This window comes from Aquarana catesbeiana, linkage group LG02, assembly GCF_042186555.1.
Source record: "Aquarana catesbeiana isolate 2022-GZ linkage group LG02, ASM4218655v1, whole genome shotgun sequence".
NCBI classification, from domain to species: domain Eukaryota; kingdom Metazoa; phylum Chordata; class Amphibia; order Anura; family Ranidae; genus Aquarana; species Aquarana catesbeiana.
In genome coordinates this window covers 242676192-242693989 of record NC_133325.1, presented here as the reverse complement: position 1 = coordinate 242693989, position 17798 = coordinate 242676192, and the positions used below count along the sequence as shown (strand labels likewise).

The 17798-nt window shown below is 41.2% G+C and overlaps 1 protein-coding gene across 50 annotated transcripts in view; it reads right to left on the bottom strand.

Annotated features, from left to right (window-relative positions):
• The window catches only part of SCEL (sciellin), a 120089-nt gene that overhangs the window by 77440 nt on the left and 24851 nt on the right, over positions 1-17798 (bottom strand). For 49 of the 50 annotated variants that reach the window (XM_073614299.1, XM_073614312.1, XM_073614300.1 and 46 more), the window contains exons 2-5: positions 7620-7676; positions 1919-2045; positions 1531-1593; positions 139-204 (exon numbers count right to left, since the gene is read on the bottom strand). In XM_073614299.1, coding sequence (XP_073470400.1) covers positions 139-204; positions 1531-1593; positions 1919-2045; positions 7620-7653 — 290 coding nt within the window. In that variant the 5' untranslated portion in view covers positions 7654-7676. Of the gene's footprint in view, positions 1-138; positions 205-1530; positions 1594-1918; positions 2046-7619; positions 7677-9441; positions 9528-17798 lie in introns of all 50 variants that reach the window. The other variant, XM_073614296.1, reaches the window with a different exon arrangement.

The following is a 17798-nucleotide window of genomic DNA, read 5'->3' as shown; positions in this document are numbered from 1 at the left end:
TGTGAGTAATTCACAGAATTGTGATTGTGTGGCGCTGCAGGTGATTATCTTTATGTGAGCAACTTTAGGCTAACTCAAAATTTAAGGAATGTTCACAGAGCCCAGCAAACACTTGACACAATGAACAGAAAACAGTACCTGTCCAGAGCATCATCTGACTTGAATCTGTTGTGTATTGATGTCTTCTCTTCTTTGTCATTGGCCCTAGAAAACAAATGTAAACAGCTCAGGACATATTATTGTAAAGCCAACGAATCAAACAGATATGTACAGTGCATTTCTATTTTGACAGTAGATTTGTAGAGCATAGTTTGGATATGTCCTATCACATGTAAAAATAACTGGGTTATACTGTAACTGTATATAAATGTAACTGCATTGTTTAAATGAATTACACTTTTGTACGCTTTTATAACTGCCCCCTTAGTACTATCCACCATCTACCCAATGCATTAATCATTGCAAACTACTATAAAACATATTCACTGATGGTAGCTTACCCCATACTGTTAACATTGTCCTCTGCTAATTCCCTCCACTGTTGGAGGGGTGTGGCTTTGCTGCACCCCTGATGCATATTGAATTCTGCCATTGCAAATCCCTCCTCTCAAGCAACAATCCCCATTAGAGAAACCACTCTACTGCATGTCCATATTGATGATTTTCCTTATGATGCCAAGACAGTAGTAGTACTCTTTGCTGCCAAACTTGAGGTGGGACTAAATGTACAAAACAAAAATCTCAGGCAGGCCTTTTATTGCTGAAGCAACATGCAATGTCTCTTCTGCAATAAAATGCACTTACCTGCCTGTTCATAATCCTTGGAGGTAGGTAAACAGAGCTGCGCATGCGCTGCTCCTTTCAAATTTCCGGCACAGTGCCAGTGTGCTGGGATGAATGACTCCCATGCATATGCGGGGCAATCAACATGGTCAAAGACCAGCACCCAGAGGAAGCCAGGGAAAGTATGCCATCAAAGGGACCTTGCAGCCATCAGAACATTGGGGAATAGGTTAATATTTCTGCCTTTATTTTCACTTTAATGCCACAAACAGATTTTACTTTTCTATCCCTCTGGGCCTTATAGATGTGATTAGAGAATTAAACCTTCATTGGTTCTATGAACAAACGTTTGCCCTGAAAAATAATAATTATGTCACATTTGAGTCCAACATTTAATGTTATGACATCTGAATGTTAGCAGGTAATCACGGGCTCCCCCAATAGGGACTTAGCTTCAATCTATACTCTGTTGGTCATAGGACCATGGCTTTGTATTCTTCATATTTTGGCATGTTATTTTGCTTATGTGTCACCAAAACAATGTGACAAATGCAACTGTTTATATTGTTAAAACCTTAATGAGGAGCATTTGAATAATAAAATGAACATTGGAGGAAAGGAAAGTTATTATGGTGTTATGTTACACATAAAAACATATAACAACTGATTATGGGATCAGGGAATTGGTTAGGGTTTTTCTATCAGTATATCTAATAGCATTTGCAGAGACAGAATAGTTTGTATTACTTGTCCAGATTTTCCTGGGATTTGTATCTGTTTAGTAAACTTTTCCCAAAGTTTTCTTCTTTCCTGAAAAATATGAAAAAATAATATTCATGCATACATTTAATGTCAAAAAAATTATAAAAACACTCAAATGTAAAACGGGGCATGGGAAGACTAAAGGGTGCCAAACAATAACAAGAAGATTTGTTTATGCATATTCTGAATTCTAATGTTATTATATCTCGAAAAAATTATGGTTTTGATTTGAAATATTGCAGCAACACTGCTGGAAAAAATGCTGAATGTTATGATAGCTATGGCTAGGCAATGCAGCTCTGTCTACATCGGTGAACGTGTGAACTCCAGGGCCCTAGAATGAATCTGATTGTGTGCATGTTCACTTTCTTACATCTTGTCCTCTTCATCTTCTGGCCGCGTTTTTATCCAGCTACTGTCCTTTAGCAAAGTTCTTCTCTTGTTTACATCTTGTATCACATTGTCTCTGCTTACAGATCCCAGGGTATTACTTTTAGCATCTGCCAGAAACACAATAAAGAAAAATACAGGTCAGAGAACTTTTAGAGAAAACGTGTATAGACCTGAATAATGTCACCTATCACCTCATCAAGGTAGTGATTGATTAAAGAGGAATATAATTTCTACAGTAGATTTAAAGAATTAAAAGATTAAAAAATATACAGTACAACTATTTTTTAAAAGGTGAGGATGGCTTGTCAAAGTAGAATAGAACATGCACCACTGCAGCTCCCATACTAACCTGGCTCTCATTAAGCTTATACAGGCTACCAATGAGCCAAGATGTGTAAAAACCTGGCTACCAAACTTACTCCTGGAAGGATCATCAATTCCATTTTTTGATTCCTCCTAGCAAAAATCTCCCTTGCCACTGAACGCTCCAGCAAAAAAGACATGATCAACAAGTACCAATGTGGCATGGCTCACTGCCTCATGCTGCTGCTCACACCAGTACCCACTACAGCAGCCCCTTTTCCACTCTCAGAGCTGGCCAAATACAGACCTACCAGGGCTACCAAGTCGAGACAGTAAGAGATCCTCAGAGGAGGGATACCATGGGCTCCCAATCGACTGCTAATGGATTTATTCCAGCTTAGTATAAACCTAGGCTGAACCATAAAGCCAGTTCTCAAATTGCTCAGAAAACGAGACATAAAATATTGCTTGAGCTATCCCTTTCAACTGGTAGCATACAACAATTGGAAATCAGCCAGCCATGTTTCACTATCTGGGTGACCTGCCCTATCTCCTAGGGACTTTTGAACTCCCACACGTCTCACTCCCCGACTTTCCAATTAAACCTCTTCCTCCGGGTCTCCCCAAACACATATTCTGGAAAATTTTCTCCCAACAACAAATCAAGCCCAGCAACTACAATGTCAAAAAAATCCATACCTTCCCAATGGATCAGATTCAAGATGCCTCAGGTGCGGGAAGAAATTAACATATTGCCTTGTTAAACTCCTATGCTGATCTTGTAGTATTCCCCAAACATCCTCCTCCTTGGAACATCACACCTTCTCCTAATACCCCTATCTCAACCTTTCTTTTAAGTCAGTATCCACTTTACTTGCTTTCTGACTAATTGGCCTGCATCGAAATAGGGTTTTTTTCAGCACTCTTTATAACATCCACAAAGCACATTGCTCTGAATTATCTTTCTGTGGCCTTGTAAGGCTTCAAACTACATTTAACTAATTGTTGGAACACAATCCCACATTCATGGGTTTATCTTTAAGACCAGTTACCGTGTTCTTAAGATGACCACTCCCACTCTCTAGCCCCAAATAATTTGTAAATTGTACAGAAACAGGTATATTATCAATATACAAAAAAATATGGTACCACTGCCTCTCTTACCAGGTATGGCAAGCTACAGAAATGTAAGCAACCTTATTGATGACAAGTGACCTGAGCAGATATGCAATTCTACTCTTAGGCTACCCAAAGCCCCAATAGGTTCTCCTAGGTATTTGTACTTAGGTCCCTGAGTAAATTGTATGTATATGTCTGAATACACCTAAGAGTGAATCAAAGATTTTTTGCAACCTGCACAAAAATAAAGTTCATATACTGTCTTTACAAGAAACCTATTTCAATGGTAATGCCCCCAATCTTTCAAAACAAATATAATCTTCTATGAGTGCATTGCCCCAACTCTATTACTATATTCTGTGGAGTATCCATAACCTTCTAAAAGAACCTTCCCTGTACTATTTTTAACTCTGTTAGAGATGGCCAAGGCAGGTTGCTGTTCTTTCCTAAAATTATCTCTTTACAACACTACCTACACAAAACAAAACAGCAAGACGCCTCTCAAAGGCATAGAGGCACCAGGACTTTCAGGGATGTAGAGTTGTCACTGAGGTGAGCACATGCACAATGTTAGGATAAATAATTATTTTTATTGTACAATTGATTTAAAAACAGAATTTGAATATAAAAACATCCAAAAACTATACAAATGTAAATTTGTCACAGCGGCTCAATGTTACAACTTTGAAGTTTGTCATATACATGAATAACACTTATTCATGTATATGCTATAATGTAATGTATTATGCAATGTCACAAAATTGCTGAGTGTATTATATTTCTTTTGATATTTGATAATTCTCTAGATGCATATAAAAATTCCTTGAAGAAGCACAAATACTCTGCGAAGCACGTTGGAATATATGCACAATGTGAAGTTGAAACTACCTTCATGACAAACTTCAAAGTTGTAACATTAAACCGCTGTGACAAATATATGTTTGTATATTTTTTGGATGTTTTTTTTTTTTTCAAATTCTGTTTTTAAACTATTTGCACAATAAAAGGTATTTTTTATCCTAACATTGTGTATGTCCTCACCTCAGTGACAACGCTACATCCCTGAAAGTCCTGGCGCCTCTCTGCCTTTGAGAGGCATGTTGCTGTTTTGTTTCGGTTTACTACATTATATAGGATGTGGATGTGGATAGTTGTCCCTGGAACTGGCTAGTATTAGATTTATAGATAAACACTACCTACACAATTGTTAATGTCTATTTTGCTCACCATCTACCCAGACTTCTTAAATTAATTTCCAATAGCCCAGATACTCTGGTCTGACTCAACTTTTTACGGCTATAGGACATCTCTCAAACTATCACCTAGTTTACGGTAACTCAAACTAATGACAAAACATCTTCTTCCATTCAATTGCATTCCACAAAGGATATTTATACTTAATGGAGCCCATTTTACAGAGAGGCTTCAAGCCATGGCCCTGCCCTATGCCAATATAAGTCATTGCACACGGCAGACCCAGCATTACACTGGGAGATCGCGTTGAGTCAAAATCGGAAGAAGAACCCAGCAAAAGAGCAGAAGATAGCGGAGAGAGAGGACAGTGCAGAGAGAGGACAGCGCAGAGAGGAGAAGAACCAGAGAGGGGAGAAGGACCGGAGAGGAGAGAACACGTCGCTACAGAAGAGGGAGAAGAGCCGGAGCTGCCTTAATAAAATACTTTAAAAACCTGTGTAGTGTGTTTATTTTTGACACTTTTTTTTTAGGTGAATGGGTAGGGGTACGATGTACCCCATAATAACATAAAAAATACCACGCTATATCGCTATATCACATATGTGAAAAAATGATTAATAAATTGAAAATGGAAATTTGAAAATATTATTATATCCTAAAGTAGTGAAAATAAAATAAAAAAATTAATAAAAACAAAAGCAAAAAACCAAAGCAGCTGCTAAAGGTGAGATACACATGAAAATAATTAGGAACAGTAGGTAGCAGCGCTAACAGCAGTAATATTTAACCCAAGTGCTTTGACATAAATTGTGATAACTAACATAAAAGTACATGAGTTGTAGAAAAAATGTCCATCTGTATAGTTAAAAAGTGCCTTGGGGTAAGCAAGCATTCTGTGTGGTGTCTTCACTGTGGGTGCGGTGGAGGATCCATTTAATCAGTGTATTGGAAGAATATCCACATTGGTTTAAGGCTTTGAACACTTTTTAACTATACAGATGGACATTTTTTCTACAACTCATGTACTTTTATATTAGTTATCACAATTTATGTCTAAGCACTTGGGTTAAATATTACTGCTGTTAGCGCTGCTACCTACTGTTCCTAACGATGTACCCCATACTCATTCACCTAGGGTGGGGGGCCGCAGACCCCGACAACCACTGGGCAAGGGTTGTCGTGAAGAGGCCCTTGTCCTTATCAACATGGAGACAAGGTGCTTTGGGGTGGGGGGGGCGCAGAGGCCCCCCCTGCCCCAAAGTACTAACCCCCCCATGTTGAGGGCATATGGCCTGGTATGGTCCAGGAGGGGGTGCGCTCGCTCTTCCTCCCTCGCCTGATCAGCCGGGCTACGTGCTCGGATAAGGGTCTGGTATGGATCTTGGGGGAAGCTCACACAAAATTTTGGCGGGGTTCCCCTTCAAGATTTGCAGCACACAAGTCGCACCGCAAGTCGGAGCATCTGGATCCGACTTCTGGTGAGACTTCTATTCAAATTAATGGGCTCCCATAGGCAACCATTGATTTTTAATAGAGACAGAGAAACACTGAACAAGGCATAACACTGTGTATACATCGTTAAACCTCGTTAAATCGCGTTTAACAACTTTTAACGGTGTCTGGCGTTTTTTACAGCTCTAGTGCTGGAGCCTCAGAATGCACTGATCCTGTTTTTTTTTTTGGAGTTTAAAAATGCCTATGCCACTTACAGCTCCTAAACGCCTTGGTGGGCATGAGGCCATAGGCTGACATGGAGGTGTTTTTAAGCTGTGAAAAATGCTCCTAAAAGCAGCTGTAAAAACGTCCGTGGGCATGAGGCTTCTTTATATCGGGTAAAAAATTTGTACAGGTACGTCACTTACAGTAAGTGGTTAAAGTGATATTAAACTCAAAACCAAAACTGTATTATATAGCAATTTACCAATTTTTTAATGTGGTGGTTGCATTATTTTTATTTTTTTTGTTTTTTATTTAGTTTTTTTATCTGTATTATCACTGGGGATCCAGTCAGAAAGTCTGCTGTTTTTCAACTTCCTTTAACAGACCAAGAGGTCTATGAAACGTGGCAGTTAGAGGGTTAGGACAAACCATTTAACACTGACAGGGGTGCTTGCAATAGTCAGCTTTTATGCATTTAAAAGCCATCCCTGCCAGGAGAAGACAGTGGTTATTGCTAGCAGCTATAGCAGCCAATAGCGATAATCGCAGGTAAAACCTAGCATGCTGGTTGTACCCAAGTTGATTGATCAATCAACTTGGTACATTCAGCCTGTCCATACATGGTTTGAATCTTGTCCGGTTCCTGTTGACCTGGTCAAGATTCGAACTGTGTATGGCCTGCCTAATTCTACCCTCTCCACAGAATGACAATGCTGCTGTCCAAGGGTGTCTCTGTTTCTAAGACAGGAAGTGTGTTACTGGCAAGATCAGTCTGTAAAAATAAGGGGGGAAAAAAAATGAAAAAAAACGGAAACAAACACAACCACCACAGTTAAAGTGGAAGTTCACCCTAATGCTAAAATCTCTAAATCTACCGGCATCCACAATCTAAGACTTAGCTATCTAACCCTGTAAAAAATAAATCGCTATACGTACCATTTCTGAAGCTGATCTGGTCCGGTCTCCAGCGGCGGAAGCTCTGCAGAAGAGACAGCTGACGACGGCTGGGAAATGCCTGGAAAGTGACGTCACCCATAGAGTTACTATGGGGCTTCTGTTGTCGGCTGCCTTTTCTGCACCCACCTACACAGAGAAGCCGCCACTGGCAGCTCAGCGTGGGACCAGACCTATCAAGCCCTGTATTCTTTACAGGGCTTGATAGGTTAGTATTAAATTGTGGATGCCTGTAGATTTTGAGATTTTAGTATTAGGGTGAACTTCCACTTTAAGGATTGGTAAGCTGCAATACCGTATATAATTTTTTTGTTTTTTGGCTTAATACTGCTTTAATTGCTCCTGGGTTAAGGCATACCTTGAATTTGTGGTACAATGGTATTACATATGTTTTGTGAAAGATTAACTAAAAGAATTGGTTGTGCTCAATTAATGTATCATTTAGTCATTACCGCTTCCAAATTTGTTAAAGGTGTAAGTAGACATCTTGCTGAACAGTTTCTTTATATCTGGTAAAAAAGAAAAACAAAACAAAAAACATATTAACATTTTGATAAATTAAGTCTATGATTTAATTTATGATACCTGCACTCTACATATGCTGCCTACATTGTTAGTTTCCTACAATCATGATATTTACTGGTTTTACTAATCATTTAATAATAACCATTTAATAAAAATTACAAAGACAAATAATTCAACTCCACTTTTGTACCTCAGCACAAAATAAACATAACCACCCGCCCAAATAAAAAAAAAAAGAAAAGCATTATGTTATTCCATGGTCCATTTTAAGCTGATGACACACAAGACAAATAGTGATGGGAGCCACAGCTCTCTGCCTCAACTACAAAGGGTATGATTCCATAGGAACAAACAGGCAGCCACTTAGCTATTCTGCCGCTGGCAATTTTGACAAATTCTCAGTACAGGCGGTCCCCTGGGTTACAAACATCCAACTTACAAATGACTCATACTTACAAACGGAGGGAGACGACAGGAAGTGAGAGGGAATCTACCCCTAGGAAGGGAAATTCTCTCCTGTAAGAGTTATCATGGGAAAGGTGTCTCCACTGAAGCTTTATCACCAATCCTTGTTTCCACAACAACCCAAAATTTTCAAAATTCAAATCACAGGGACGAAAAGTGAGGTGAAATCTTCTGAACAGGGGTACAGACAACCAAACAAACGTTACAGGGGCATTAAAGTGTTACTAAACCCACAACAGTAAAATCAGTGTGTATATGCAGCATAGCATGCTTGTTATACTCATTGGGCAACTTAAGGGGTTAATCCTCTGCATTGTGTAAAAAGGCTGTTTTATCCTGTATACACACATCCTTCCATCCTGCACTGGGGAAGGCCAGCTAACGCAGGCAGGGTAGCCAACCTGCACATGCTCAGTTTTGTCTTTTGTGCTGGAGAGAACAGTTACTTGTTCTCAGAGATAGCCAGGTCACATGATATTGGCATCACACTTGTGGGCGCGTACACAGGCTGTAGTGAAAATCTCCTCCTACCTGAACTCCCAGCACTGGAGAAACTGTGCAGTTTATCATGTGACCGTGGTATACAGATCATCCAAAAAGGTATATAGTGGAAGTATTTTAATGTAAAAAGAAGATTTATAAGCTGTGGGCGCTGTGGGGGGGGGGGGGGTGAACTACTTTCATATTACTGGGTTTAGTAACACCTTAACCCTTTCCTATGTGATCAAAAAAAAATGTAAAAATTATTTTTTTTAGCTGGAGTTACACTTAAAAAATGTACCTGTTCCGATACAAATTTAACTTAAGAACAAACCTACAGACCCTATCTTGTTTGTAACCAGGGGACTATCTGTAACAGGAATGCTAGTGGCAGAGTCACCTGTGTGTCATCAGCCTTACATTTTCATAATTCTAATATCTTTTGCAATATTAAATTTCTAGGCCAATGGTAATCATAGTAAAAATGCCTCTGTCCACTCTCTACCCTGGACAGCTGTACGTGTGCCTCTTCTAGTTACAATGCAGTGAATCGTATTTAGCTAAAATTCAATACAGACAAGTTCAATACAGATACAGATAAGTTTAAGTACGTAAGATTTTCCATGTGCATAACTCTGGATTAAATCCAACATAATCAAGGTATGCTATAAAACTATGCCATGGAAAGTGTAACCCTCAGTATTAAATTTTTTTTTAACTACTCGATCTTTCCAGATAGTTAGGACATTTACTTAGATCATAAATCATAGTAGTGTAAAAGATAAGGTGACTAAGGTACCACACCTCATTAAAATATGTAGAGACACAGAGTGAAACTGGCGGGTTCTTTAGTTGTACTGCATCTTGCCAAATAATTCTCTGACCCGATCCTGTCAAGTGACAAAGAGAAATGTGGGTAGGGCTGCAGCCTTGCCCTTGTCCTACCTGCTCTCTTTAGTATATGAGTAATCTCTGCAGTACTGGCTAATTAACATGGGATGTATGAAGTGGTATCATCTGCTATTCATGCAAAATATATTTGGTACGGTTCCACAGAGATGTTTGTAATTTGTAGTATGTGTAATTCTTATACAATGTTAAAGTGGCAAAATGATTTGAGGACATCTGCAACACAGCTAGTGCAACGTCTAATGCCCCGTACACACGGTCGGACATTGATCGGACATTCCGACAACAAAATCCCTGGATGTTGGCTCAAACTTGTCTTGCCTACACACGGTCACACAAAGTTGTCAGAAAATCCGATCGTTCTGAACGCAGTGACATAAAACACGTACGTCGGGACTATAAACAGGGCAGTAGCCAATAGCTTTCATCTCTTAATTTATTCTGAGCATGCGTGGCACTTTGTGCGTCGGATTTGTGTACACACGATCGGAATTTCCGACAACGGATTTTGTTGTCGGAAAATTTTATAGCCTGCTCTCAAACTTTGTGTGTCGGAAATTCCTATGGAAAATGTGTGATGGAGCCTACACACGGTCAGAATTTCCGACAACAAGGTCCTATCACACATTTTCCATCGGAAAATCCGACCATGTGTACGGGGCATAACTGTTTTACACATACAATTTTAACAATAATAATAAATGTAAAATGAATACTATGTTACATTAATATGTATTTTTCTAGCTTGGATATACTAAAGAACAGAAACAACCCCTGACAGTTTTTTATTTCTGTCTGCATTCCTGCTGGAGAGCTTCATCCTCTCTATTTGTCCTGATGTCATCTGGGCGGAAAGTGATACAAAATCCACAATTTGTCACCATAACAAAAGATGAATGAGAATTATTCAATGAAGCAATAATGGGACAAGGTCCTTTAGTACCCAAAGTGAAAAGGCCAAAGTACACACCTCCCACCCACCCATGAACTGTACACTACTTCAGCAGCTTAAAGCCTAGTACACACAGGGCGAATGATGCGTGGCATTAGTTGGTTCAATAGAAACTGACTGACATTCGGCCTGTGTGTACTGCAGTCACTGCAACAGAAGCCAGTGTTCTATCGAGAAATGCCCTCCATTGAAAAATGTCCCGATGGATCTGCACATGCGAAGTACCAAACGACACTCCACCTGATATGTTGACTAGCTGGCGTGATGTCAACACAGCGCATGCGCAGATCGTCAGTGGAATTTTCGTTTGGCCAGTTTTTGTCAAAGGGGAATGCCCAAAAAAGGTTTGCTGATTGGCTCCCAATCTGCACTCTTAACCAATGACTGAGAGTGCTGGCCGTAGTGTTCTGGCAGGGAGTAGTCCTCCTGTCAGAACACAATAGAACAGCAGTGTGATCGCTGTACTAACATTGAATAGTTAGTACAGCGGCTCCTCCTGAGCTGTCAGTCAACTACTAGTGTGTACTAGGCTTAAGTTACAGGTCATGCCCTGTATATACCCTCCTTCTGCCAAAATGCCCAAGGTGACCATCTCCTTTGTCTACCCCTCAGCCCTGCCCTGCCCTCAGCCCATCTCTGCAATAAAACCATCTGTTCCAGTGACAACCATCTAAAGTAAGATTTCTTCTCAATTATGGAAAGATTTCCACTCACTTCCCATTGCATCTCTGGGACAGGATTTAAAGGATTGTCTCCCCAATATCTACTTGGGGAAGTCAGCCTTCCAGATGAGATGAGAGTTCTCACATCTTATTTTTTCACTAGAGAGAAAACCCTGTATACAGTCACATTGTGGTCACTGTACAGACTACAGAGGTTTATTCTCACCAATCCATCATCCCTGTTAGGCCTCTTGCACATGGGCGACTGAGCCCATACAAATCAAATTCCAGAGTCGTTCTTCCATCCTAAATGAAAGTTCAATGAGCAGAAACCCCTGTCCTTATAACTTCTTGTGGACTGAACTGAAAACTCAGACAATGTTATCAGTTTCTCAGCTATCTACTGTGAGCTACAAAGAAACTTTTCTATATGTAATGTGTTTAGAAGCGGTAGGATTTTGTAGTCCAAAAAAGGCCAGCAGCCTAGGGTGACGGCAATGATAGATACAGAACAGCATACCTTCCAACTTTCTTGGAATGAGGGACAAGTAGCAAAATAATGTAGGCATAGGACATACCCCCTAACACCTCACACTTAAAGTAGAATTATACTTAAAAAAGTGCATTTTTACCCGTACTATTCCTTTTATACTGGATTTTTTGACATTTACAAATGCAGCAATTTAGAAATTGGATGAAAGGTTTAGCACTTTAAAACACTTTTTGATAGATAAGTACCGTATATACTCAAGTATAGGTGGTGCCGAATATAAGCCGAGGTCTCTAATTTACCACAAAAACTGGGAAAAATTTATTGACCCGAGTATAAGCCCAGGGTGAGAAATGAAGCAGCTACTGTAAGTGGAAAAAGAGGGTCAACAATGCCCATCTGCAGCTGCATGTCTCCCTGTGTCCTGTGCATACCTCCCTGTGTCCTGTGCATGCCTACCTGTGCAGATCTGCCTACCTTACTGTGTCCTGTGTATACCTCCCTGTGTCCTGTGCATACCTCTATGTGTCCTGTGCAGCCTACCTGTGTGCTGTGCATGTGTCCTGTGCAGCCTACCTGTGTCCTGTGCAGCCTACCTGTGTCCTGTGCATGTGTCCCTGTATCCTGTGCATGTATCCCTGTGTCCTGTGCATGTGTCCTGTGCATGTTTCCCTGTGTCCTGTGCAGCCTACCTGTGTCCTGCGCATGCCTCTGTGTGGCAATCTGCATCCTCCGTGTGCCGCTCTGCATCCACCGATCAGCGTGTGATAATACCATTCAGACGGCCATTCCACTGTTCAAAAGCTGCGCCTCCTCCTCGTCTGTGATAGGCAGAACACTCCATTTCCCAGCAGTCAGCGGTCAGCCTATCACGGACATCCGCTCATCCTCATACCACGGACGAGGATGAGAGAATGTCCGTGATAGGCTGACTGCTGGGAAATGGAGTGTTCTGCCTGTCACAGACGAAGAGGAGGCGCAGCTTTTGAACAGTGGAATGGCCGCCGAATGGTATTATCACACGCTGGCCGCCGTCTGTCTGCATGACATGCTGATCATGTAGGCAGACGGCGGTGACTCCAGTATAAGTCGAGGGGGGCACTTTCAGCCTAAAAAAAAGACTGAAAATCTCGACTTATACTTGAGTGTATACGGTAGTACATTTTATATACAATAGATCAGACCAAAATGAGGGACAAATAAGGAGGAAAGAGGGATAGAGGGAATTTGTTTCAAATCAGGAACAGTCCCTCAAAATCAGGGACAGTTGGGAGCTATGCAGTGCAGTGAGTGATCATTGTCATCCTAGAACAAGAAGTATATTACTGGCAGGATTACCAGGTGAAAATAAAAGAAAGGGTCTTTAAAAATAAAAATAATTAGGTTGCAAGACAAATGATTTTTGTATTTGGGTTTAGGTACAATTTAAAGCAGAGTTCCAGGCATTTTTACTCTAATATATGGCCAGATTTAGGCAGTAATGTAGCTATTACAGCACAGACTGACTGAAGAACATATTTGCTATAATAGTTAGGATTTTCTTTCTTTATTTACTATTGGTGTTCTTCAATGCTTTACAGGTAACATATCCCATTATCATCCGTACCTTCTTTCTAGGAGCTGGCATTGTAAACACAAACAGGAAGACACCCACATAAACATGAAAAGTAAATTTGAACGTCAACGCTTTGATTTTGTAATAAATCTTGGAATAAATATGGTCGGAGGCAGGGGCGTTGCTAGGGGGTGGCTATTGGGGCTATAGCCCCGAATCTGGGGCCCATAGCCCCGAGTCTCTTGCCGCAGGGTCCCTGCCTAACCAACGGGTTGCGGCTGCAGCGGCAGGTGGGCTGGCTGCATAAGAGAGGCGGATAAGAGGAAAGAAGCAAGCTCTTCACAGCCGGGCCTCTTCAATTTGGGAGCGAGGTGTAGCGAACAGCAGAGAGATGACATAATCTCTCACTGTCCGCCACAAATCGGCGCTCTTCCTCCCTCACAGCACGATCATTGTGGAGATCCACTTTGCAGCCAGACCCCCTTGCTTCAATGTCAGAGGTGCGGGGGGGAGCAGCAAGATGACATCATCTCTCACTGCCCACCTGGCATCACTGCTCTCCTGCTCTCACTAAATGGACCAGTGCTGTCAGCCTGCCACCAATGCAGCGTCAATGCACATTTGGTGGCACTGGTTGGCATGGCAAGTGACAATCCACATCAGCCGGCAAATGACAACCCACATCTGGTGGCCGGTGACGTGACAAGTGACAATCTGCAAATGGTGGCAAGAGATGTGGCAAGTGACAATCTGCAAATGGTGGCAGGAGACGTGGCAAGTGACAATCCACATCTGCTGCCAGGTGAAAGTGGCAAGTGACAATCCACCTCTGGTGGCAGGCGAATTGGCAAGTGACAATCCACATCTAGTGGCAGGTGACGGTGGCAAGTAACACGCTGCATCTGGTGACAGGCGACAGTGGCAAGTGACATGCTGCATCTGGTGGCAGGAGATGTGGCAAGTGACACGCCCAGGGCTCCCACTGATTCTGCAGTATGGTGAGTTGAACCACTTCATTATATATTAGAATGTAACAATAGAAATAATTCACTTCAATCACCCTGACACCATATCAACCATTATGCCATGATGATTGATGCGCCAACACCAGCCATCGCCCATGAAAAATTGCTTAACACTGGTCCACCCCCCCACCCCGCGGGCATGCAAAAAAGGTTGGTGACCGCTGCTATGGGCTCTAGCCCCAGATCTTTTGCAGACCTAGCAACTCCCCTGGTCGGAGGGAAGCAATGCTAAGCACTCTGCTCACCATGCTGCGGTCATAGTATGATATGGTAAGATTGTCGGTTTAACCTACAAGAAAATTATAATTTGGCAAACTCAACTACAAATGCAAAGACTATTCTTTAGTTGATTGATACTTTTGATACTTCCTCTGCCTTAGGACTGCAAACTTTGGTGTAGTAAACTGAAGATTACTGACACTGAAAATAACCCTTGACTACTAATCCAAGTTTTACTTTTCTCCAGTTTCTTATCGCTAAGAGGAATAAATCGAATAGATAGAAAGAGATAAAATGCCAGAAAGAGGAAAGTGAGACAATCAATCAGGAGACACTGGGAGAAAATGCAAATCAAAAACTTACTCATGGCAGCCTCTCGCCATCCACTGGAATACAGCTCATTCAAAGAAATGACCCGAGCAACAATACACATGTGCAGTAGTATGAGGAGGACCTTGCCTGGATGGTTTGTTTGCCATGGCTGTGCAGTGCTGAGCAAGATTATACAGTGAAGATTGCAGAGAAGTCAATTACCAGATATGCTGCACTTGGGGCGGTAGCGGTTTACTTAAAGGACAACTTCAAAGTACTTAAAAGTACTTAAAAAGTACTTAAAAGGTACTTAAAATAAAACCCGTCCTTCAAAGACTATAGGTCTGATAAGCATTCTTAACACATGGGGTTTCATACCACTATTTGCTTAAGCCTGGTACACACTGTGAGTTTTTTTTTTCTCGCTCAACCCAGTGTGCTGAACGAAAAAAACCAGAGGAGCTTAAGAGGAGCTGGCTGAACTAACTATGTGATGTTGGTACAGCGATCTACCCTCTGAGCTATTGTGTTCTGACAGGGGGGACGCTGATTAGATGTTGATCAGAAGCCGGTTTTCCAGCATGCCCTTTCAGCTAGCTTCTGTTGGACAGGCTGATGTACACGTAGGGCAAATGTTGGCTGGTTTCTCTTGAACCTACCGATACCAGACGATATTTGCCCTGTGTGTGCCAGGCTTTAATTCCGCAGCACCCAACAATAGCTGCAAAGATGGACAATCTTAATTGTAGGCAATAGATGCAATTTGTAGTATCACAGTGCCTTGGAGAAAAGCTTTGCATAGTCTTGTCAGAAGGAATAGAATGATGCATCAACACAAGGTAGCAGGAGAATATTCAGACCCTGAACAATGAGAAATGATATATAAACAAGATTTTATAGTTTATGATCAGAACTGTCAGTGTCAATGGCTCGCTTTACCCATGGCTAGCATTGCAAGTGTGCCTCTCCCTTATGTAAATATTTCTTCCAGCTTCTTAGTTCTTTACCTGAATAGAACTATTAAGCCCTTGCCCTTACATTGAACCTGATATCTCATCTAATTACTCTCTGTGTACTCCTATAATCCACCCTGGTCTACTGAGAATAGTATACCAAATTAAGCCATGATGTATTAATCAGGGTATTATGAATTCAAAGACTACGGAAAACAAAAACCAAAAATCTGCATGCTACAAAACTAGCAAAATGAAAAAAGTATAATAAAATACATGAGTATTTTATTTTACACAAAATGCATAAATATTGATACCTGAACATGCACACTAAAAGACAATAAATATTAGCCACTCTCTATACTCAATAATGTAATTAAATTGCGATACCTATGAACCCAATTAATGTGAAATTTGTATCAATAAAACAAAACAAAAGATAATGTGAAGGAAAAGCAGCTACTCAAAACTCTAACTGACATAAATCAAAACTCTATATATGAGAGGAGCTCTTATAACTGTCCATCCAAAATGGTGAATGTGAACAAAAAAGTCCATTTATAAGCAAAATATATTCGAATGGGATGAAATGTAGAGATTTGCTTCTTGAAATAACAATCGCCACTGTGCCATCACCTCAAGGAAAATAATTCACCAAATACAGAATTCTAGAATAGTGACACAGAACTACAGTATATTACTGCATTGTACACAGGAGCCTGCTCTGCCATACCAATACAGAAGTTTAGCTACAGGTACAAAGAATAAACATAAGGACTTGGAAAAGGGTCTCCTTCATGCTTCAACCAAACACAGGACCATATGTAAGATTCAAACATTAAGCAAGGTAGGGTATTTTTTCCTTATTAAGGAAGGTGTGTGAAAGCTCTCAGAACTCCCCTCACTGAGCTCTGCAGATTCAGCTTTCCGCCCACTTTTTCCAGAACTCTCTGACAAGCTGTAAATTCTGAATTTTGAACGGATGTAGAGAAAAGAAGACTGCAGATAAAAAGGTACAACTTATGCAGGAGGATTTGTTTCATTTCTGTCTATAACCTGGAGCCAGTCACTTCACTGGGTATATGAGGTGTGTCTAAAAAGGTTTGCTGAATGGTACCTGACAAAACAAAACAGAAGATACAAACAAATTACCTTTATTGGCCTTCAAAAATCGCCATCCTTTACAACACACTTTTGGCAACGTTCATAAAGCTTCCAGTCAGCAAAAGCCTCTTTAGGAATCAATCGCAGAACCACTGTCACACATTCTTGGATTGTCGCATGGAAGACGGTGAACGCCATTCCATCGATTGCCGATTGGATTCCAGATCGAACTGGTAGCACCAGGTCTCATTCCCAGTGACGATGGTTCACAGAAAGGATGGATCCTGGTCACACATGGTAATGGAATTTCCAGAGGTTTCCAATAATTTAGCTTTCTGTCCGCCTGTCAGCTTGTGCGGCACAAACTGGGAACAGATCTTCTGCCTACCCAAAGCTTCGCAGATGATGGGGTGCACCGTGTTCTTGCTAATGCCCAATTCCTCCACCATCAATTGAAGCGTCAGTTGCAGATCTCGTGCCAGCATTTGTCACACTCACTTGATCATGTCTAGGGTTCTGCTTGTCGATGGCTGACCTGAACATGGCTCATCCTCAGTCTATCTTTCCCATCGCAAAAGTACTTGAACCAGTCGTAAACACATCTTCTGCTTACTGCTTCCGTCCCGTACACTTGTGCCAACATTTCATGCATCTCCGTTGTCATTTTCCCTAATTTTAGCAGAACTTGATGTTCATTCATTGCTCCATTGCACTATGACCCTACCTCTCACACTGACTATGTTCGACTGCCCGCAGTGGGTTTACCCTGACAGTCACGTGTACTCCACGCTAGGTGGTGCTTCTCGACATGTCTCTGGATAACCATGGGCATGCATGCGCACCTGGCCCATGTTGCTGTTGATATTTCGGACCACTTACTGAACTTTTTAGACACACCTTGTATGTAAGCGTTTACAACCACTTTAATTGAATGGACCCAGGAGCTACTGCAGCCCTTGTAACCCTTGTAGTCATGCTCT